Source organism: Bolinopsis microptera, chromosome 4, assembly GCF_026151205.1.
Source record: "Bolinopsis microptera isolate Bmic1 chromosome 4, MBARI_Bmic_1.0, whole genome shotgun sequence".
Lineage (NCBI taxonomy): Eukaryota > Metazoa > Ctenophora > Tentaculata > Lobata > Bolinopsidae > Bolinopsis > Bolinopsis microptera.
In genome coordinates this window covers 9,807,428-9,831,302 of record NC_087075.1, presented here as the reverse complement: position 1 = coordinate 9,831,302, position 23,875 = coordinate 9,807,428, and the positions used below count along the sequence as shown (strand labels likewise).

Below are 23,875 nucleotides of genomic sequence, written 5' to 3'. Positions count from 1 at the left end.
CAATATACACATTTTCTTAACTTCCTATTGAGGTATTGAAACAAACTCAAGGATTGAGCTTCAAAACTGCGAAGATGTTTCCTGTTGCTGCACCTGACGGGGGGGGGGGGGGGGGGGGCGGGGGGGGGGGGGGCAATGGTATAAAATGGGCTATGGTACTTTTTCTCCATAGAAAAAGTCTCCATTTTATACTATTTTAAATTTTTATGCCATTGGCCCCCTCCCCACCTGACTATCAACCGTTACATAATACATAAAGCCTGCTGCTAAACCTCTTAACTCCCGACGTGAGCGGAAAAATTCAGTAACTAAGCTAGATCCAATTAAAGCTAGTTCGAGATTTAGGGTTGCTCAATCTCGGCCCTTTCAACTCCCCAGAACTTCCCCCAAAATGCTCCAAAAAGAAAACATTTTAGGCTGATCTGAATCGTTGTACGTAATTTAAATATTAATATTAATAACCTGTAAATAGTATTAAATAATTAATAATTAATCTGTAAATAATATTAATTAATTAATAATTAACCTGTAAATAATATTAATTAATTAATAATTAACCTATAAATACCCCCAGGCTAGTGAGATAAACACAACGTTGGGTAACGCGTTTAGACTAGCGTACTGTAAGAGGACCCTGAAACGCAGGACTAAATGTGATACTACTTCACAGCACACTAATAGTAGTAGTAGTACCGGTACCAGCGACAGGTACTGATTCAACTTTTTGTAGTTTCATTTTAGTTATAGTTTAGTAAGATTTTTCATCGTAGTAGCTGGTTATAGATAAATAAGATGTATTCAAATTAGATTGATTTTAGTTTCTACATAAAGTTTTTTACGATTTATTACAGTACCCAAGATTCTTTATAGAAACTGTTTTTCATAACTTCGTTTTTCGGGTTTTCTCAATTTCCCGTTTCCTTAGATTACCCGTATTTTCTGGTTTTTCCGAGCAGCCCCTCTTTAATGTGCTCTAATATCCCTCCATTCCCCTAACTCCGACCTCACCTCCATCAGCGCTGCAATCCTCCGCAAACGATCCAACGTCTGCCAGAACACACCTCGACAACAACAACCAAATGGGAACTGCCAGAGAAACAAGATAACCACATGTAACGGTGGTAACCATGGTAACCATGGTAACAACCACCATGGTAACGCTACTCCACTGGGTAACGGTAACCATGGGTTACGGTTAGAAGGGTTGAAGTCGGGGGAGCAGTTATCAAGGAACAGTGCCAAGTCCCCTGCTTTCTCAAACCATGACAGGTAATAGCTTGTAATAGCAGGTAATAGCTTTTTTTTTGTATTTGGGGACAGGAAACAGTTACCGTCCCCCAATTATCATTGCAGTTTATTTTGGATTTAGTTAGTTTCTATTAGTTGTAACTTCTAAAGTTGTATAAGTAGATTGTAGATTCATTCTGTCATGTAAGGTGGGTGGTCTCGGTGAAACGTTTGTATTGCTGATTCTCCCTTGAATTAACGATAACTTGGAAGAATTTGTTGGTTATCCTTACTATGAGATATTTTGGATTTTTAACATCAACAAATTCTGCGATCAATATTAACAATCTACATTAGGCTGATGCTGAACATGTAGTTTGGCGGAGGATATAAAAACATATAATTTAAAGTTTTTATTTAAGGCAAACTACATAGTGATTAGATTTTAATTATTGTTGCATTGCATTTCGTACAACTTTTAGAAAAGGTTTGAAATCATCACATTGAATACTTAGCATTCTTTCAGATTGAAAATTGACATTCCCACGTATTGTGAAATTAACATGGTGGCTTTGTTCTTGAAATTGCTAAATAACAATCACACACTTCATAAAGCTCAAGCAATAATTGCAAAATACCAAACTCCATTGAAACTCGTCCTATGAACTACAAAGGTTATCTATTTTTATTTGAAGGAATGATAATCTGAAGGAACGATTGTACAGGCAGTCTGACTATCTAGATCTACACTTGATTTCCCTTCATATCGTCACATCACTGAACAAAGGAATTTGCAGTCCATTTTATGATATAATTATGCAAGATTTTCTTGGGTATTTCTGTTCTTTGCGAGATATTTCCGTGTATTCACTATTCATGCTTTGTTTGTTTGTTGTACTTGGAGCGTAGACCGATGGTTTTAGTGAGTAAATTAGTTTCACCACCTGAATGAAGGGATTGTGTTACGATCCCGTCAATGTTCGCTGATTTTATTGCCATTTTCAACATAAATGCTTTAGTTCAAAACTTTCACTTTTATTCCTCTTCAGTTGCTCTTTTTTAGTCAAGTTAAATTACAACTCCACATCGCATGAATAGTTGCTAAATTACAAGCAAATACAAATAATACAATACACAATGTTGATAAGCTTGAGTATCGTTCTGAACAAATATAATTTCTTTATACCCTTTATTTACATCATTAGGCACCTCATGAGGTTATTTTAGTTTGTTGTAAATGTATCGATATTCTAAGTAAGCATCCTCGCTCTGTGTATGTATACAATTACATTCAAGTTTCCTTCCAAAATTTCCTTTTCAGAAATTTTCCGTTGAATCACTGCTAATAAATTTGTTTACTTTTGTTGATACATTCTGCCCGCAATTTCGTGACTAAATCCAAAATTCCAGCTCCTTTCTACATACGAAAAGATGGCTTTAACAACGTCACCACAACCAAACGACTTAGTGTGGTTGCGTCCCACCTTCTCCCCCCTCCTCTCAGACCAACTATCTTCACCACAACCAGACACCTTCAATGGAACAGCAGACATCCTCATAGCCACCACCCTGGTTATCCTCACCATATTTGGTATCCTGGGTAACAGCTCCTCTTTTATCTACTTCTGGCAGCTCCGAAAGAGAGCAATCCACCCTAAACTCTACACCATGATATGCTGTGTGGATATCAGCTGCTGCCTCGCTACCATCCCTGTTATTATATCCCTGCTAAAATCCCGACATGCCATGTTATTCGAGAGTACTGTCTTCTGTACCGTCTGGACTATCATGATGACGACACTGTTCAAGCTGGCCGTGTTCCTGGTGATGGTGGTGAGTATGACCAGGATGATTGCTATTATATTTCCACACCACATCATAAGGTTCAGAGTTGTCGTCAAGTTCATCATCGGCTTTATAATCATCGTCATACTGGTAGATATCACAGTGTTGGTAACCGGTGTTGGACTTCACGCCCGGTACAATGAGAAAGAAGCAATGTGTGAAATACACGTCACAGAGAAGAGCTCCGTTGTGCATTACATGTATTCTATATTTGTGCAGGCTGGGCTTCTACTCTCCTCTGTTGTTATCTTCTTCAGCTTTGTGTTGGGTACTTTCCGTCTGATGGCTAGGAGGAGGGAGGCAATAACACGGAGAGGTGACTCCGATCAGGGGTCCGGAGTTGATGAGATGTTCCTTAATGTTTCAATAACAATTGCCATCTTCACCGCTGTGTTTCTCGTGTGTAACCTGCCTTGTTTTATTTTACAGCTAGCGTATTTTGTTGCACAATTTGAAAACAAAATCAATGATGTGTTTTTAAAGAACAGGTTTATGAAGTGGTATGGTCACCTCATCTTCCAATTCTTTATGGGGCTGCTCAATGCTGCGATTAACCCCTGTTTGTACTTCTCCCGGATGCCTAACTACAGGATATGGACCACAGAGAAAACGGTGGCCATCCCAAACTTGATTAAAGGAGAATCTGCTCTGTTCTCAGCAAAGTCAACAACAGAAATCACTCTAAACCACTCTCGTCTTTCAACTTACCACTCTTCAGTTGAAGTAAAATCAGCATAGAAGCTGCTGTGACACTGTTTGAGCATTTTGCTAATAGTAGCCTTTTATAGAATATTGAATTATTGTATGGATATTAACAGTATATTATGTCTAAGCACTGCGTTCGAACTGGGAATATTGACGCTGAAACTTTGTGCGATTTGGGGTATTGCTTTCTTTAGGACGTATGTACTAGGTCTGGGAAGTTTTTAAACTTTAGCTTCAGATTTCTCTTAGCAAGATCACAGATGTACTCGTACGCTTAGGAAGATGATGTTTTAATTTAATAATTTGCAAGTGAATTATTATAATTTTGGTTAAAAAGTGGTATTGCATGATTGTGAGCTCAAGTTATTTAATCAAAACAACCTGAATCTCACTGCGTTTCTCAATTCTTTTAAGGAACCATGTTATTAGCAGCAAAAATTATATTTTTAATTAATTATATATTATGCCCTAATGATATTCAATGTATCAAAATCCTGATGATCTGGTGACCAAAGGCACCAGGTTTAATATTTTGTCAATTTCATTGGTAACCTTCGATGTGGGCTCGTTTTAATGAATAGAATTATAAATGTCAGATCGATGTCTGCAGTAGTGTCAGCCTCATAATTGCATCTCAATCGAACAGTTTTGTCATTTCATCGCAGCCTGAATATTCAATTGAATCGATCTTAAATTTTTGAGAAACTGTCGGTGCATCATGTCGCAGATAAATTCAACCATGGCTTTGTTGAAATCAATTTCCGAGATCGTTTTAAGGAGCCCTGGGCGCACGCATCTTCCACAGTGAAAAGCCCAATATCCGAACAGCAGACTGCACAACAAAAGATGTGTTTGAGGAGAAAATTAACTGCATTTCTTTAAAAGAGAGTACTTCAAGCCTCCACGTAATCGGACCATTTGTTTTATATTGTGTTTTGTATGTTTCATGGTCACGTTCTAATTGATGGTTGTGTGTTGTTTTGCAATTCTGGTTGATCCATTTGTTTTCCTTGCGATTGTTGTCTCTTCGAATGAGCTGATTTTGTTTGCCCTAATATATTTAAATAATTGACGAAACTTCTTTGACATTGGGATAAAAATTGCCCTCTGATTATCAGTTTAATTCTTGACCTATTTCGTATCTAATGCCTCCTCTACATTAAAACTAACAATGACACCGTCTGTAAACAAATAACGTTAAATATTAATTATTTTAAAGCCGGACCACTGGAGACAAGATGACAATCCTCACTAACAGAAGAAAAACAGCACCACCCCCGACCTTCCCAACATCCAATCTATCGACTCCTGGGTTTACCATGTCACCCCTTCCTCCAACCTCGCCACTCTCGCCTATAAACCCTACAACTCCACATGATACATACTCTGTAACACGTGGTCTGCACCACGTGACACTGTCTTCTACTACATCGTCCATGTCACGTGACTTACACACCTTAACATCCCTTCCTGACACGACATCTTCTCTGCAAGGACCCCAAAACCTAGTCTGGAAGCCAAACATATCTCCAGAAAAGCTTTCAGCTAATGGGATTTATAGTGAAACAGCGGACCTCGCCATAGCTTCCTTAACGGTCCTTCTCATTCTAATCGGCCTCATAGGTAACTCTACCTCTCTGGTGTACTTCTGGCAGCAGAGGAAGAAAGCTATCCATCCCAAACTGTACACCATGATCTGTGCGGTAGATATCTGCTCCTGTATCACCGCTATACCTGTCATTATATCCCTCTTCAACTCCCGTACCCCCGTGTTATTCGAAGATAACGTGTTCTGTGCCACCTGGACTGTGGCTATGACTGTTCTTCTGAAACTCGCCATGTTCTTGGTTATGATAGTGAGTGTCACCAGAACGATAGCCATGACATTCCCACTTCGAAAGATAAGAGCTGATGTTGTTATCAAGGTTATCATTGCTTACATGACCTTCATCTGTTTTGTTGATGTGGTTGTTTTGTCTGCTGGTTGGTTTGAGACGAAGTTTAAAGAGGATGTGAGCATGTGCGAGATTCGCCCTAAAGGAGAGAGAGTTCCCATACATTATGTGTACTCCTTGGCTGTTCAAACAGAGCTGCTTCTTTCTTCTGTTCTGGTCTTCAGCAGCTTTGCATACGGTACTTTTCGTCTTGTAACAAAGAGAAGCCAGAGGAATTCACGGAGAACAACCAAGAACAATTTCCAGGCAAAAGAAGACGCCATGTTTGTACAAGTTACAGTTACAATCGCCATCTTTACAGCCGTGTTTCTGATGTGTAATCTACCTGGTTTTATCCTGCAGCTGACTTACTTTCTCGGACAGTTTGCACAATTTAAAGTCGATGACGTCATGATTGAGAGTAGATTTTTGTGGTGGTACAGCCACATCGTCTTTTATTTCTTCTGTGGTCTGCTGAATGCGGCCATCAATCCCTTCCTGTACTTCAGTAGGATGCCTAACTATAGGAACTGGACAACTGAACAAACATTGAATGTCCAGAAGATGAACAGAACCACGTCAACACCTCCACCGTCCTTCACATTATCCGTATCAAGGACTAAAGCATCTGTGTGATTTACTCAGTCCAGTGTGCGATTTACTCAGTCAGTGTGTGATTTACTCAGTCAGTGTGTGATTTACTCAGTCAGTGTGTGATTTACTCAGTCAGTGTGTGATTTACTCAGTCAGTGTGACGTGTGTGATTTACTCAGTCAGTGTGTGATTTACTCAGTCAGTGTGTGGTTTACTCAGTCAGTGATTGAAATATGGTTGGTTGGAGAACTTTGTGGGGGCCAATGGCATAAAATTAAAATGGCATAAATGGAGAATTACTCAAGGGTTTTCCCATTTTCTCCATAGAAAAAGTCTACATTTTATGCCATTGCCCCCCCCCCCCCCCCACTTTGTATTATTTAATCCAAGACAGAGCATTCTGCATTTCAGCAGGGGCTCAAGGACTTTACTAATTACTTAGCTATTTTTGATAAACTAAAAAGGGGTTGAATTTGAAAATTTGCTCTTTTTGTTAATTATCTTTTGTGTGAATAACTTCAATCATTATCTGCGACCAATATTTTGTTTTCATTAAACCAATGCATATCAAGATCTCAAATTGAAGTTGGTTTAATCGACCAAACAGTATCCATCTGTAGATAATCTGATATTTGTAAACTTCTGAGCAAAACCTTTAGTGATAGAATGTACGAACATTAATTTAACCCCCCTTCCTTTCGCACGATGGTAATTTAAAAGTGTCCCAGAATGTCCCAGAAATGTCCCAGAATTAAGTAACCGGGACCAGTAACCATCAACCAACTATAATCTAACTTCATGTGTTCAGGTACCTACTAACCAATAATCAGTAACCAAATCTTGTGTTCAGGTACCAGGCAGATATAAAGCACCTCCAGGACCTGGACCCAGAGTCTCGTATAAAAGACTGGCTCCACGACGTGTCTCCTGTTAATATAAATACTGAACAGGACGCGTCTCCTAGTAAGTCTTATTCCAGTTTGCTTGACAATACTGTTAATTTTATTAGCTGAAATTGTATTGCGCTAATATTATTATTGCACCGGTATTGTGTCGATATTTTCACAGGACAGATTCCAAACCATTTTGACTTTTGAACTGGCTCAAGCAAACTTTAGGGCTACTTTCCTTGCATGTAATTAAACGAATAAGGATGGGGCACAAAATCTCACTGCCCCCTCCCCCTCGTCCTGTCTCCCTGCCCTTTATTTTAACCCTTCCCCCTCTCAGTCTACCCGGACCAAGTAGGAAAGGGGCGATGTCAGCGCAGTGGCAGCTGCGTCCCAGTTTCCACTGCAGTGGTTCAACAGGAACAACTGAGGCGGCCCAGCCGTATTTGCGAGGACCAGATGACCATCCCTCAGGAGCTGAAAGAACAGGAGTGGTTCCAGGCTGGCATTCCTAGGTTAGTTGGTAAACTTTTATATGTTAACATAATATCTGCATAGTGCATATTCGCGAGTTGCAATTTGTAATATTCACATATTCCAATATTAAAGAGGTCAGCCGGTGTTTGCCCTTTTTCATTTATTCATCTAAGTGATAATCATTACTATCTCTCAGGCACATAGCTCTGGAATGTCTCAGTATGGAATGTGAGGGCGCCTTCATCGTCCGTAATTCTCAGACTCACAAAGGTGGGACTGTAATTCACAATTATTTGTAATTTTTCCTCCTGCTTTTTTTCGGTTGCATTCCTATCCCCCTATATACGGTTATTAGATAGTATAATTTCTCTTTGCAGCGCACTACCAATCAGCAGATAATTTTGAATGTTATTAAATTGACTAGATCAGTTAATTATAAGCTATTACTAATCAATTAATTAATTATAATTCATTGTCAGGGTGCTACGCGTTATCACTACGGGGTCCGGGTAGAGGCTCCTCCGGTACCTACCACTACTTAATATCACAGAACACTGACGGCTACTACTTCCAGGTAATTAATTAGTAAACTCATTAGGTAACTAATGAGCACATTGTATTAATTAATTAGTTGAAAAATTGATAGTTCAAACTGAGGCACAGATTGGTGCGACAGAGATTCAGATCTTCTACTCCAATATAACTAGTCATGTGTGTCACGTAATTAGTATAACTAGTCGTACATCATGTACAGGTGTGTGTCACGTGATTAACGTAAGATCACGTGATTAACGTAAGATCACGTTATCAGGGTGGCGGACGAGTGTTTCCAGACCTATCATCTTTGATACATCATCACTGCTATGAAAAAGAAGGTGCGTGGAACTAAATTTTATCCTTTTTATTGATTTTCTTAATATCCTGTTCTCTTCTCTGCTAATATGAAAGGACATTTTTGATTTAAATTCCTTGATGATTTAAGCTCCACCTAGTCTTGATAACTAACGGCCTCTCTACAATCATTGAACCGCAATAACCCTCTTTTTCTCCAGGACTAATTTGCAAGCTGTCAATGAACCGCAATAACCCTCTATACGGTGACGAGCCAGACAGCAGCGATTTCGATGAAGAAGATCCGGACTACGACGAGCCACCTAACGCCGGATTTACCACCCTGTTACCTGCTCATCAATGACGTCATTAAGATGAAGTAATGACGTCACGTGATCCTTGCCACTGTTAACCTGTTGAAGTCACGTGGTGTTGTGATGACGTCACGTGGCGTTGCGATGACGTCACGTTTTCAATGGACTACCCGACTTATAGTAGTACAACTATTATATTGTGTTAGTTGTAACCTTTGAGCAGAGATTATGAAACTTGATAATAACCAAACCATTACCTAAAGTGAACTACACTAATTTAGTGATGTAAAACCTGTACAACATATTATAAACTTGTCACTGATTGGATACACTGAGATGTTGTTATTACATTATTAGGAAAATTATTGCAGTTATTATTCTTGAATCTAAACACTATTTGAAGTAGGATACATGTTAAACTTCCGATTTTGATGTTCCAGGTTCGGTGAATGTTTGATATTTTGATAATTATTACTTTAAGTTCATAATTTTTTCTAATCTTTTGAACTCTTACTCTCAGTAAACATATTATGAACGTTTTTTGACGATATTTGTCAAATATCGTCAAATATCATATTTAAGTTAAACTGGTACGCGCTGGCCTGGCACCCACCATGATATTACCAGTAAAAGGTTAAATTATAAAAATTCACGTGAAACAGTGTGATGCAGCACAAGCAGTGTGGTGCAGCACAAGCAGTGTGGTGCAACACAAGCAGTGTGGTGCAACACAAGCAGTGTGGTGCAACACAAGCAGTGTGGTACAAGTACAACACAAGCCGTGTGCTGCAGCACAAGCAGTGTGGTGCAGCACACGCAGCGTGGTACAACACAAGCAGTGTGGTGCAGCACAAGCAGTGTGGTACAACACAAGCAGTGTGGTGCAGCACTGAGCACAGGCAGTGTGGTGCACGTGCTGAGTAACTTGTATAAACTACGTTTCTGTTTACAGTGCAATTAAATTAAATTTACAGAGCAATAAAAAGTCCTTCTAGTTCTTTGCATGCGCGCCTTTGATTGTAATTTAACACTCTCATAGTCAGTTGTAAGGAAGTTTTGTTTATACGTCACATTAAAACTGTAATCTCGATCAAAGTTCACTTTGGAGTGATCAATGATAATTGATATGATACAAATTTGTCCAGTTTTGGAATTAAATAGCCTTGCCGGATCAACGCAAGGTTCGAATTTTTTGATGGAAATGGAAAGTTAGCAGTTGTGGAGTTAATTGACAATTAGTTAATTAGCAATTAATCAATTGATTAGTTAATTTAAGTTTTGTAAAACTGATGTACTGAGTTTATAAATGTTTTATTCTAATTTAAAGTGTTATTTCTCTTGTATTGTATTGGTTCCCTAAATCTTCGTGAAAAACTTGACGGATGTTACTCGTCTAAATTTCTTCGAAGTAGCGTGCGCCACTATCTTCTCGAAATGTTATCGCCCAAAAAAAATGGCCCGAGGCAAGTGCTATACGAAGTGCTACTACGAAGTTGTGCACGCTGGGCTAATTCATTAACAATGGACAATGAAAAAACCCTCCAATCATTGCCATAACGTTTTCAGTTTCCCAGTGTCCATATTTTGATTTCAAATTCTGTGCACTTTCAAATGTTTTTGGAATAGCAATAATCAGTTACGAATTCAGAATCCGAATTCATAAAAAGTAAAAATTAATAAAATTAAATGTGATAAACCTTCAAATAAGCGTGGTATTCATTGACGGTCCATGATGTAAAAAGATAAGCAGTACTTTAACAGAAAATTAACGATAGTGTTAAAAACTTTGGTAATCGTGGATTCTATGCAAGTAGATTAAATAAACAAATAATCAAGTCCGAAAGTAAAAATTGCTTTCAATAAAAAATTCTTCCATTCATAAGATAATTAAAAAAATGGTTGCAGTTTAAAATTTAGTCAAAACTACATTTTGTTATCCCCACTGCAGTGTTGGTATGTTAATTACTGTAATGTTCCTGTGCAATGGTAACAAGAGTGTTCACTGTTCGTGTTGGTATGTAGTGTTGCTATGGTAACAGTCCTGTCATGATATATCTTTGTAAGTTAGGGCGTAGTTCGTTGAGAGTGTTGCTATGGTAACAAAAGTCCTGTTATAATGTATCTCTGTTAGCTAGGGCGGGGCTAGGTCGTAGTTCTTTGTCCCACCTCCAAACCGCAGAATCGTCGCTGACAGCCACCATGATGGTCGAATCCGGACTGAAACAAACCTGCCGAGAAAACAATGTATCTAAACCAAATAAATCGAACTTCACAACGGAATAGATCAAAATCTTATCAGCAAAAAAATCTTTTTATGCATTTTGATTTTAAAGAAAAAAAAAGCCTAAAAAGAATAATCGCCCATTGTCCAGTGAAGTCTTACAAAGTTACTTAAGATTTAAAACTAATCAAAAGTTCGGTAAAATAGTGAACATTAAATGCCTGTACCTGTCTGATGGCAGTCAAACACTTCTGGTGGGACAAAATAGCTGGTTTAGAAGGCTCCTCGCTTATATCCCAGAGAAACACCTTCACAAATAGATAAGGGGTTAGCTGGGGCCACTACAATTTATATCCCAGATAAACACCTTCACAAATAGATAAGGGGTTAGCTGGGGCCACTACAATTTATAAAACAAAATAAAACATACATATCTAGGGGCTTTACAGTTTATCTGGGTTTTACAGTATATTGAAATGCAGGTCTCACCTTGCCTATTTGATTTCCAGCGGCAATTGCATCAAAGTTGGGCGAAACAGCGAACCTCATGTACCAAATATCACAGTTTCCGTAGTCAAAACTGTGCAGGACCTGGAATTATGTTGCAGAATTCTGTGCAGAATTTAGGCATAACAGCATTGGTGCCTGGTGGGCGGTCGGCGGTTCGGGGTCCGTTACCCTCTTCTTATTTTGATCACGGGTTCGTTGGTAAATTGCTATCTCAAAATCAATTTAAAAAACAAAATCGTTAAATGTTAGATTCTAACCTCACTTTGGTCCGGTATATCAGAGGATTTCTTTATTGATAAGTTAGGTTTCCAACACACTATCTTATTTTCACACGACTTTGAGAGGACGTAGTTACCAAACCACCTGAAAATAAAGGTGTGTAGATATACAACTTTTAGGATGTGCTTGTGGGTGATGGGGAGAGGGGAGGAGGAGGTGGTTTGATGCAAACGAAGAAGAAGATTACGTATACCATCCACGAATGATAACTGCAGTTTAATCTCCCGAAATGATAGTTACCTAACACAGTCAACATAGTTTCTGTGAATATTTCTAGTTCCAAACACAGGGAAATGTTTGTTGAGAACGGGGAAGGGTTTTAGGTCGGAGTATGAGTAGGAGAGATCTATGATGTCCTTAACGTCGTCTGACTCCAGGGACCACATTTTAACGGAGTGGTCCATCCCACAAGAGAGAACCTGGGGTCATTTCAAGTTCATTTCAGTTTTTAGTCCGAGGATTAATAGTTGGCGGTCGGGATCTCATGACAATGCTAGCTTATTAAAGTAGTAAAATTATACCCCTGATGCTGGATGCATTGTATTTATAATTAATTTTACTTTTACTTTAATTGAGAATTATTATAAATAAGGCAGCTTTTATCACGATTAGCATAATAGAGTTTTGCAGAAAGGGTATTTGCTGTTCTTCAAAGAGTTACAATTCTTATTATACCAACATCTAAACTAATAATAATAACTCACATATCGGGCTTTAAGATCGAAGTCACAGCTTAACACTTCGTCCCTGTGGCCCTCTAAACCACCTGAAAAAAGTTACGTGCTTATTATAGTACTCAGAGCTACCTGGTAACCTGGTAAACTAGTAACCTTGTAACCTGGTGACCTGGTAAACTGATCACAACAATCAAACATGCAGAAAAAATGAAGGCTCTAAAATCAGACCAAACATATATGTTATTAAAATCCGAGTCACAACTACGACACATGTAGGGGGGGGGGGGGCAACGCCCCAAAAGGCCCCGATTTCTAGGGCCCTTTTTGGATTTTCGATATGTGTAGGGCCTTTTGGGGCCCTAGAATTAACTTAAATTTCATCAAGTTTGATATATTTTTTTTTTTTTTTTTTTTTAAGAGAGGCTGGGCCAAGATAGCCCACGAGAGGATAGCATTGAGATGCTCTGCCTACCTCTGGGGTGTGGCAACCTTGGGGAAGGTTGCCGGTGAAATCAGAGTGATTGGTGGAGGATGGTGTAAGATGATATATGAGTCAAAATGATACGCTTAAATGCCAGCTGGGTTTGGAAAAGTAAAACGAGACGAGACAGCATATGAGATAATACTTTAAGTCACCCCGGTCTGATCCAGCTCTTCCGGCACAATTAAGCGTTTGGTGCGGTTTGCGAAATTGACAATTGTGGTGATGTGTTGGTTGTCGAATATGTCATTGACAGAGAGGTAGTAGTCCTGGAAATATTGACCTCTAATTTGGGCAATTGCTGGACACTGTCCAAGGAAGTGTGAGACAGTTTCCTCTCCGTCGCCGCACATAGGACAAGCACTGGTGTTTGATTTGCAAATGGTGTGAAGGTGTTTGTTTAAGCCGCAGTGACCCGTGATGAGGTGAACTGCAGTTCTGTAATCTTGTCTGTTTTTGCTGAGTGTAGTGTTGAGGTTTTTGATGATTTTGGCATGCTTGTGGCCGAGTGTCAGTTTGGTGTGTCTGGGACCGTCAGTTAACCAAGTTTCCTGATTCAGTCTATTGACTTTGTTGTCGATTTGACGCTTGATGTAGGATTGTGGAATTGGACACTTCAAAGTGGATTCACTGGTTGTACCAAGCTTGGCCAGCTCATCTGCTTTTTCGTTCCCCCACAATCCGATGTGTGCTGCAATCCATCGTATATCTAGCGTGTTGTTGGTTCCGAGTGCATTAAGAGAGTCGTAACAGTCTCTTGTAGTTCTACTCCGCGTTGAAAGCGCAGAGATAGCTTGTATAGATGAGAGACTGTCAGACCATATGATGATATGTGTGTTGGTATAGGTAGAGAGATATTTGCAAGCTTCAATGATGGCGGTGAGCTCTGTTTGGTAAACAGTGCAATAATCAGGGAGCTTGAATGATCTTTCTTCAAGGGTGGTGTTATTGTTGTCAGTTGTGATGATATAGCCAGCCCCGCATCCTGAGTCTGTGAGTGACCCGTCAGTGTAGCAGGTGATCGTTTCACTGGTAATGTTGTCAATGGTGTTTTGAAGTGAATTCCTATATTCAGTGGTATCGGCTCCAGGAGTTGTGACGGTGAAGTGCCGTCCCAGCATCATGGTTGGTGTTGTTAGGTCTCTCGTTGCTCTAGGTGGGATAATGAGATCTGCCATGAATTGTTTGTTGATAGTGGTATGATTTTTGATAGTTCCCTTCCTGAAGGCGATAGTTTCAAGAGTGAGGCTGCCATAAGCTTGTAGCCTGGCCGCACCCTTTGCTGCTTCGCCTTGCAGGAACAGTATGATGTCAGAAGTGTCGGTGAGGTGATTCAATGCGATAAAAGGTGTGCTTGGCATGGCACCAGACATCATTCTGAGTGCCAATGCCTGAACACGTTTGAGTTTCTTCGCGTTATAGTCCGTTTGAGTAGCCCTGATCCATATACTACAGCAGTAGGATAGGATTGGACGGATGACAGCCGTGTACATCCATTTGCATGTTTTGGGGCTCATACCCCATGTGGGGCCGACAGCTCTTCGACATTGCATGAGGGATGCCGTGGCTTTTTTGGTGGTGTTGATGATATGTTCATTGAAGTTGAGTTTGCTGTCCAAGGTCACTCCTAGAAATTTAGCAGACTTGGAAAGACCTATAATGTTGTTGCCAACTGTTATAGGTCTTAAAGTCCACTTACTATTCCAGGTAAACATGACTATCTGAGTTTTAAGGGCGCTAATAGATAGCTCTTTGGTTCTGCACCAATTTTCTATCGTTTTAATAGTTTTGCATGTTCGGTCCCAGATGATATCTAAATCATCCCCTTCCGCTAGAGACAACAGATCATCCGCAAAGGCTTGCAGGTAACCCGGGATGTCTTTTGCGGTAAAGGAAAGGAGATCGTCGACTACCAGGTTCCAGAGAAAAGGAGAGAGAATGCCTCCTTGGGGGCAACCTCGCCTGATCCGTACCCTTCTCGACTTATCCTTATGATTTAGTGTGATGAATCGATTGGTTACCATGTTGATGATCCACTGTGCTGTAGCCAAGTCCACTTTCGTAGCCTTGACTGCTTCAGAGATAGCCTTGAACGAGACATTGTCGAAGGCGCCCTCTATATCTAGAAAGACACCTAGGACATATCCTTTCTTGGCTATTCTGCGCTCAATGGTGTGAGTAACTTTATGAAGTGCCGCTTCTGTGGAGCAGCCCTTCTTAAAGCCGAATTGTCGTTTGTTGATATCATTAGCAATGTTGAGGTCATGTTGCATATGCCATAAGATCACTTTCTCCTGCAACTTTAACATCACAGGCGAAAGAGTGATCGTTCGAAATGACTTAGCTTTGTTGTAGTCGGTTTTTCCAGGCTTAGGGAGAAAGATTCCAAGAGAGTCCCTCCACAAAGTTGGGATGTGTTGCGTTTCATGGTTTTTTGTCATAATGTTTTTTGTTATGTCTTTGATATGAGCCCAGGCTTTCTGGAATATGATAGGTTTTAGAGTGTCAGGTCCTGCAGCCTTCAAGGGATCGAAGGATAGGAGAGCCTTTTCGATTCTTTCAGGGCTGTAGATTTTGTCTAGTAAGTCTGTGGAGATGGGTAAGGGGCAGAGAGGCGGAACTGGCGGATCAGTAACACTCTCCTTGAAGTGGGTTTGTGTCATGACCTCCAGTGTCTCCTCTGCGTTTTTGATGAGTTCGCCATTTGGTTTATAAACGGCTTCAAGTTTGTTATTGGTGTCAGTACAGGTTTTCAGAATCTTGTTCATCCTTCCAGATTCCTTAACCGATTCTGTGTCTGCGCAGAATTTCCGCCACGCATTGCGCTGGGAGTTGGACAGGATCTTGTTGTATTGCTTGTTGCTTTCTCTAAGAGCGAGCCACGAAGCATCAGTTTTGATTCGACGTGCTGTGATGAGTTTGCGTCTTATACCCCTCTGTGCTTCCTCAACTTCTCGAGTTAGCCAGGGTGGTTTTCTGACAGCGCTGGAGATGTAAGTAATGGGACATGCCTCCTCAAAGGCTGCTCGGAGAGCAGTATTAATGGTGTTAACTTTGTGATCAATGTCGTGTGGTGTGTTAACGCAGGTGTTGTGGAGATCATTGTTGTTGTAAAGAATCTCGTCAAATTTCGCCCAGTCAGTGTTCTTGACTAGGCGTATTTGTCTTGGTTCTTTTTTGGGACCAGAAGTTTGATATATGCTAAGTGCTTTAATGATACTAGCAGGAACCCGTCTACCCTAAAGTGGTGTCAAGGCTCGAGAGAATAAAATAATTATTACCTATTTAAATCGCGTTTTTGACACCACTTGGGAGTCCAAATTTTGGGCACTAAAATTCTTATTCCTTGGCCAATTTTTAATTTTTTCATGCTGATTTGAAGGCCATTAAAGCATTTGACCCAGTCAAAAAAGTTTCAGTTGTATTTTTTACGATTTTTGCGGAAATTCGCGTTAACGTTGATGCCGTGGTGTCAGTAAAATGGCACGGATAAATAAATATATATATATCGTCTCGCTTTATATATAGTAAGATTATCTGACTACTTGCACAGTACTTTTATGTTTATTTGAGTGTATTTACATGGAGATTATGGTCCATAAACACTATCAAATAGTGGTCAGGGTCAAAAGGCCCCAAAAGGCTCCAAAAAGCCCCGATTTCTAGGGCCTTTTTGGATTTTCGATGTGTGTAGGGCCTTTTGGGGCCCTAGAATTAACTTCAATTTCATCAAGTTTGATATATATGCTAAGTGCTTTAATGATATTATCTGACTACTTGCACAGTACTTTTATGTTTATTTGAGTGTATTTACATGGAGATTATGGTCCATAAACACTATCAAATAGTGGTCAGGGTCAAAAGGCCCCAAAAAGCCCCGATTTCTAGGGCCCTTTTCGGATTTTCGATATGTGTGGGGCCTTTTGGGGCGTTGGCCCCCCCCCCCATGTAACATGTTCACCATTTTGCCCTGAACCGGGTAACAAACACCACACACAAACACACACAAATACCACACAAACACACACAAATACCACACAAACACCACACAAACCACACACACACACACACAAACACACACAAATATCACACATACCCCACATACCACACACACACAAATACCACACAAACCACACACAAACACACACAAATACCACACAAATCACACACACACACAAATACCACACAAACCACACACACACAAACACACACACAAACACACACACACAAACGCACACAAATACCACACACACACAAATACCACACACAAATACCTCACAAATCACACACACACAAATACCACACAAACCACACACACACAAACACACACACATACCAAATATGAGAATACATCTGCGGGTCTTGAGGTTCCAGAGTCGGAGACTGTTGTCTTTACTGGCGGAGAGAAGTAGGTTGTTATCGGTGGGGTGAAGTTTTAACTCGTTTATACTGTCTCCGCAGCCCATTACTGATGGGTTATACAGTTTAGTTAGTTTATACTGTCTCCACAGCCCATTACTGATAGGTTATACAGTTTAGTTAGTTTATACTGTCTCCGCAGCCCATTACTGATGGGTTATACAGTTTAGTTAGTTTATACTGTCTCCGCAGCCCATTACTGACGGGTTATACAGTTTAGTTAGTTTTGTTAGTTTATTTAAATTAATTTATGTATATCATTAAGCTGAGATATATTAACAATAAATTGTAGTTTTCGTGGATGTTTCCGTGTAATTAGTGTAATTATCGTTCATTGCCCTAATTTAAGTTTTCCTAAGACTTACAAGTGAACAAGTTCTTTAGTTTCCTAAGTGAGACCACTCTGATAAGACCCCTAAGTCCTGCTACAGCTACACTGGTTTCTATTACCCCTTCAGCTGTCTCGCAGTACACCCAACACACCTGGGGGTGAAATTTAGAGTAAAATGTACAGTGAAATGTACTCTGTACAGGGAATTTAAGTGATATCTTCAAGTGTTAAATGATCGACGACGATTATTGGAACCTTAATCATTAATAATAATTATTCATTATTGGAATATTAATAGGCAAAACAAACGAAAATAAAAGAAAAATACGAACAAAGATAATAGAAACAAAACAACAAGTCACATCTGACAAACTCACAGTGTAGAATATCTCATCAGTACAGGGATCAGAATAAGACTGGATAACATTGACACTGTTGTCAGTGCACTCGTATACTGTTACTCTGTTACTACCTGGCTTATTTATTATTAATTAATTAATTTAAATTGCGTACATTGTCAAGGGTCCGGGACAATTTGGATACACTGTAGTTTTTTATCTTCAAAAGCGAATTATAAATGGAATAAATCAATTATTCAGTAATGAATAAACTAATAAATACATAATAATAAACTAATTAGTAGATAATTAATAACTTGTTTATATGATTACGTACCCACGGTAGCGAATACAGGGGGATTGTCAGGGTGATTGTAAGGGTTAAATGCTACTCCAAATATTGGTTCCTTGTGATCTTCCTTACTCCAACTGGTGAACCTGAACAAAGATCAAAAGATATAATTACTCTTTCAACACTTATTATTTCATTTATTAGTTACTTTATTCATTTCATCGTACCGTTCAAATGTGCACATTTAAACGAAGGGTTTATATTACTTGATTGTATAGTAATATTCCACTGTATAATGTACAATGTACATTACAACAGACAACAGTATACTTACTTGAATCCTTTTCTTTTAGAGAATTCTCTTTTTTCTACTTTTATCTTCTTGGCTCTCATTCTATTGCAACATTATGTTAAAATCTTAATTATAAAAATAACTCTTATTTGTTAAATTATTGTGGCCAATTTATATTATCAAACAATACAATTGTGAGTTGATTGAATTTTTGAATATTACCTTATAATTCCATTGAGTCAAGAAAAAAAATGCGATCAAATTAAGTGATAAATCAAGGAAAATTGTCTGCCATTATACTCACATTACACATTACCCTATATTACATAAATTTACTGCTCTTATAATATAACTTATATTAAGCACTAAGCAGTGATCACACCAAAAAGTAATTTCAATTATTCTTAACGCAGATTAAAATAAGCATATTATTAAAAACGCTCACAATAAGTGTAGTAAATAATTAAGTTATATACTTATTTCATTTTTAAGTTAAAGATCAAAGAAGATCATTTATTTCTCAGTATAAAATTGATTTCCTCTTAACAAAAAGTCAAGCACCACGCAGTCAGTTACGGTTAAATGAGCTCTAAAATCATCAATGTAATTAATAATTAATTATAGTTACGAAAATTTAAATTATAAAACTCAAAATTGAAAATATGAAAAAATATAGTCTAACTCTTATATTATTGAATTTTTAAAGTAACAAAATTAATCAAATTATTCACTCCTTCATGACACAATACAGTTTTCAATGTTAGCAAGTTTAACAAATTCAAACTTAATTAAACAACTAATAAACTTCTTCGATACCATTTCCAGGGACTCATCGATCTCAACTTCACTCTTCTTAATAAAATCTAAGACATGGAAATCCTCTACAAGATTCACTTCAGGATTTCTCACCAAAGTAGATGCAAGAACATGAAACAACTCGATAACAAAATTTCGGGAATGAGCCTCAAAACAGTTCAAAAACCGCTCAATCTTCATAGCAAAGAAAGGCTCCGAAACCTTAGTACCAAGAATATCACCTGAAACAAGATAACAATGACCACAAGTAAACCGAATGTTCTGGTGCTGCAGAATCAGCCAGACACGTGAACTGAAGTTGTCCGGTACTCGTCCCAAAGTCCCATTAATAAGCCGGTGTTCCTGCCATGGTCCATTTCTGGAGATACTGTTACTGTATGTTAGCAGGTACCTGATTTTCTTACCCAACCTATGAGGTGACAGTGTCTCGAGAGGTGACAGTGTCTCGAGAGGTGACAGTGTCTCCACAGGTGACAGTGTCTCCACAGGTGCCTCCTCCGGAGTCATCACCGTCTGTAACAGGTGTATCAGAGAACCAACCCTGATTATCAGGATTCCTTTAAACAGCTCCGGATGATCGACTAACAGGTCAGCAACACAGATCAGACACTCCTGTTGGAGGGTGGAGTGGAGGAGACTTTGTTTGCCCACTTGGTTGTGGAGAATGCCGTGGAGCAGTCTGGGGTGAAGAGGTCCTTCCACCAGGATCTCTGGCTCACCGTGCACCCCCAGAGAGAGGGACCTCCCTGAGACTATCACAGCAGAGACTGATGGAGCTAAACTGTCCACGGTTTTACCGAGGAAGCCACCAGAACAACGAAGTGCTAGCCAGTCTCCCTCCAAGTTCTTGTAGTGATGTTCCATTGTTTCAACAATTGTTTCTCTGTCCATTTTGTAGTCTCGACCATATCTAGCGGATAGTTCGATCAGAGCTATAATGTTATTTGCAGTGACGGGGTTTGTTACTGCTCGATTCGAAAGACTATCCCTGTCCATGGTTTGGCATTCGGCCAATATCTCGGAGTATTTTCTGACACTCTCTGTTTCTTCATCTGAATTGTACTTTGCCTCAGCATATCCGAGGTCAGACCCAGTCAAACTCTTGATAGAGAGAGTTTTCCTCCGCAAAACAGGACTTGCAAGTATTCTATTAGCATGGAAATCCATGTGAGGAGCCACGTTAACTATCTCCATCTTACAGGCTGCAGTTATAAGTTCCTGGAGTCTCCCCGTTTTAATGGGTACATTCTTAAAGCTCCCAGTCTTAAAGCTGTTGAGTAAAGTGAAAAGGAGTTTGCTGTTCTTTTTGAACAGGGTAGATGTCAAGAGAAGGCAAAAAGTCGGACGAGCGCTCTCACGCCAATGTTTCTTCAGGAACTTTAAGTGAGACTTGATGGCTTTCGCCACGAATGTCTCATCTTTGGAGATGTAAAAGTCTTGCTTATCCTGAAACAGTGGGATACAGATGACAGTTTTACCCCCTATTTTCCATATCCGGGACGTACACAGGGACCCTAAGGGACGTTTAGGACGACCAGTCAGCCCTAACACCTCGTCACTGCCATGATAATATAGGAGGTCTACAAGTTTACTACTGGGCCACACATAAACACTTTCTATTTGGTTGGGGGTCTGACTGGTTATACCGTAGGTGGAGAGCAGGGCCTGGAATGCTAAGGACTCTGATAACAGGGCGATCTGGATTATGGGGTGTCCCACATTGCATGTGTTGTGGATCTTTCTTCTCCGGTAGTCTATCTCGTGGGGGAGGATAAGCTGTTTCTCCAGCAACTCTGTTAGGATAAGGAAAGCTTGGAAAACAGTGCTCGGATTTTTATTTAACCCATCCTGAGACTCATCTTCATTGTGACAATAGTTCAGGGGTAAAGTGGGGTAGCCCTCCGTTTTGTACAAGATTGGATCTAGAATATCACGATATTTGCTTATATCCTGTATCCTCCCCTCAAATATACACGTCATTATTTGAAAAAGGACAATAAAGGGCCACTCTAACTCCATACTTTCTGTAACAGGGACACTATTATCATTCAGAGACTCCTCAGGACCTGACTTCCGACAAAAGTCCCCAATGAACCTCTTATAGCCACGTGTCCCCAGCAGTTCACTCTCAACATTCTTCTCAATAACCTCACACAGATCAGGGTCCTCCACCACAAAAGCCGGGAACCCCTTGGTCATGATGAGAGCTGAGTCCACGTCAATACTCCTAGACTCCCTGGGTAGGAGGCTATGAAGGATTGTCACATTCCTGAACACAGCGTCCGGGTCTACAAACAGAACTGTTTCGTGTGAGCACCCTTCTCCGAACATGTTCAGACCATCACAGAGGTTCAGGGCTGCTATTGTTATGCCTATACTGCTGGCTGATAGCTCTGGTTCCTCAGGACGGTCTCTTCTTCCTTGGCCCCACATGCCGAAATCTTTGATTCTATACGCTCGTTCGATGTAGTAGATGAGGTTCTGGATAATGTTGCTTTCTTGGAAAGTGTAGATTAGGACCAAGCCACTGCGGATCATTTGGGAGAGGTAAAATAGGTAGAGGGAGACAGCCCGGATCTGAGGGGGAGTTTGTGTTACACAGCTACAGAAAGCAATAAACTGTTTGATAGAAGTTGAGATTTAAAAGCATAGACCTAAAATTTGAACTTCAGATGACACAGACAAACCAAAACTTCGGATGACGACTCACTGGAAACAAAACTTAAAGTTAACTGGTAGAGTTAAACCTCATTTTACCGAGATATTTGTGGAAATATTTAAGGAAACAGTACTGGTACAGTAAAACCTCAATTACCGAGGAATTTGGGAGACGGAAACAGCCTTTAAGTAAATCGGGGTTCGTGGTTAAACTGTGTTTTGATTTTTCACATTATGTATTATATCAAAGAAGCAATACCTGCATGTGGTGGTAATCCTGAGCAAGTTCATCACCAGTGTCCGGGTCAAACTTGGTGTGAAGACAGTACTGAGGGTCTTGTTGGTGCTTAAACTTCTCGAGCTTATCAAGCTGCCTACATGAGACAAGTAGAAGTTACACTTTAAGTACGCGTATGTGAAGTGTGCGGAGAATTTGTATTCGGCTTTTGAAAACTGGGGACTGTTAGTGCCATCTTTGAGATTTGTTTACTATTTTCCCGTAGAAATCAACATGATAGATATTATGATGTGTTTAGCTTTGAAGTTTCGATCGAATATGATGTTTAATGCTTAGTCTGATACGTTTCAACCCATTACTTACTTGCTGAAGCAGAACAGGATGGCTCTCATTGTCTTGATTGCGGTCTGCTCCAATTCTATTTGTCTCCCAGTACCATCATTCAGTCTGCCGAACACCTTAATGGAGTGGAGATCTAGTACGGCACTTGTACTAGATCTCCATGTTTCCCAGAGCCATCAACATAATACAACACCATGCAAAATAGAGTGGAGGGGGGGGGGGGGGGCATCGATATGCATTTGACCAAAAGTTAAGGAATAAATGGGCTTCGTTGTAACTAGAGTTTTAGCTGTTTTTGAGCCGATGCCGATTTGACCAAAAAATAGGCATTACAGTCACCAAGATACATCTTGGTGACAGTAAGGTTGCGAACCCCCCCCCCCCCCCCCCCCCCCCCCCCATTTGGTTGCAGGGCAACACAGTAAAATAAGAGTAACATGCTAATTACCAACACAATTTCTCCATTACATCATCAACTAACATAATGAAGATTACCATCCACCTAGTAGGACTTAAAACAAAAGCGAACCTTGCTAAGAGCCCATATAGTCACAGCACAGTACACATTATCAGTTATATAGCTGGATCTGGACCTGGGAAACAACCCCAGAGCAGGGGTCTGCTTGGAAATGAGGTGGGAGTGGACCCAAGAGTAGTAGTAGTCAGCGAGCTCAGTTTTAGAGGGGTCTTTGTTAGATGGGTGTTTTGTGGAGGGTGCCTTTTGCTCCGGTGCCATATTGAGCTGAGTCAGATCGTGTGTATCGGATTAAGATTACCGGTTATATCTCAGTGCGTCCATTCTAGGGGTCTTCCTTTCTTCTACCAAGGCAGGATTAATCTTAGAACATGATCCTTCAGGAAAAGCGGAAGTTAGTCATGAGAATGAAATCATCTGACAATAATCAATTCATCATTGGTTATCCATATATACGTCGATAATATTTTATGACCAAGGGTTTACCGATTTATAGTTATCCTGTGAGCCCACTACCCAGCATGTACATTGAACGCTGATTCTAGACATTTAATTTTTTTGAATAAATGTCGATTGTACAAAATCATAATGGTGTATTCCCTTCTCCTTCCCCTTAATAGGGATCGTTCATATATTACGTAATCACTTTTTGGACAATTTTTACCCCCCTCCGTAATCAGTTTTACACC

At 39.9% G+C, this 23,875-nt stretch overlaps 4 protein-coding genes across 6 annotated transcripts in view; 2 read left to right on the top strand and 2 right to left on the bottom strand.

Annotated features, from left to right (window-relative positions):
• The window catches only part of LOC134813850 (uncharacterized), a 33,408-nt gene extending 23,267 nt beyond the window's left edge, over positions 1–10,141 (top strand). Inside the window, exons 6-14 of one of the 2 annotated variants that reach the window (XR_010160065.1) lie at positions 575–708; positions 1,018–1,269; positions 7,156–7,268; positions 7,536–7,710; positions 7,869–7,942; positions 8,152–8,246; positions 8,484–8,547; positions 8,725–9,497; positions 9,629–10,141. Coding sequence is in view for 1 of the 2 variants with exons in the window: in XM_063821729.1 (XP_063677799.1) it covers positions 575–708; positions 1,018–1,269; positions 7,156–7,268; positions 7,536–7,710; positions 7,869–7,942; positions 8,152–8,246; positions 8,484–8,547; positions 8,725–8,867 (1,050 nt within the window). In the remaining variant the exon portion in view is untranslated. Of the gene's footprint in view, positions 1–574; positions 709–1,017; positions 1,270–7,155; positions 7,269–7,535; positions 7,711–7,868; positions 7,943–8,151; positions 8,247–8,483; positions 8,548–8,724 lie in introns of both variants that reach the window. The other variant, XM_063821729.1, reaches the window with a different exon arrangement.
• LOC134813851 (uncharacterized) lies at positions 5,001–6,579 on the top strand. Of its 2 annotated transcripts, none has more exons than XM_063821732.1 (2): positions 5,001–6,360; positions 6,509–6,579. In XM_063821732.1, the coding sequence occupies exon 1, from the start codon at positions 5,016–5,018 to the stop codon at positions 6,345–6,347; it is 1,332 nt and encodes a 443-aa protein (XP_063677802.1). In that variant the 5' UTR covers positions 5,001–5,015; the 3' UTR covers positions 6,348–6,360; positions 6,509–6,579. The 2 variants fall into 2 exon arrangements, with proteins under 2 accessions (XP_063677802.1, XP_063677801.1); XM_063821731.1 differs by having other exon boundaries at positions 5,001–6,343; positions 6,489–6,565.
• A 222-nt stretch (positions 10,142–10,363) lies between the features above and the next one.
• On the bottom strand, positions 10,364–18,758 carry LOC134814055 (polycomb protein EED-like). Its single transcript, XM_063822054.1, has 11 exons — positions 18,700–18,758; positions 18,411–18,511; positions 18,113–18,207; positions 17,770–17,887; positions 17,322–17,453; positions 12,532–12,593; positions 12,068–12,246; positions 11,806–11,911; positions 11,528–11,629; positions 11,266–11,346; positions 10,364–11,045 (listed from the first exon to the last, which is right to left on the bottom strand). Exons 1-11 carry the CDS (start codon positions 18,756–18,758, stop codon positions 10,929–10,931), a joined length of 1,152 nt encoding a protein of 383 aa, XP_063678124.1. The 3' UTR covers positions 10,364–10,928.
• Positions 18,759–18,917: 159 nt separating this feature from the next.
• On the bottom strand, positions 18,918–23,565 carry LOC134813857 (phosphorylase b kinase regulatory subunit beta-like). Its single transcript, XM_063821740.1, has 4 exons — positions 23,241–23,565; positions 22,733–22,827; positions 22,391–22,505; positions 18,918–22,050 (listed from the first exon to the last, which is right to left on the bottom strand). Exons 1-4 carry the CDS (start codon positions 23,445–23,447, stop codon positions 19,393–19,395), a joined length of 3,075 nt encoding a protein of 1,024 aa, XP_063677810.1. The 5' UTR covers positions 23,448–23,565; the 3' UTR covers positions 18,918–19,392.
• Positions 23,566–23,875: the final 310 nt, after the last annotated feature.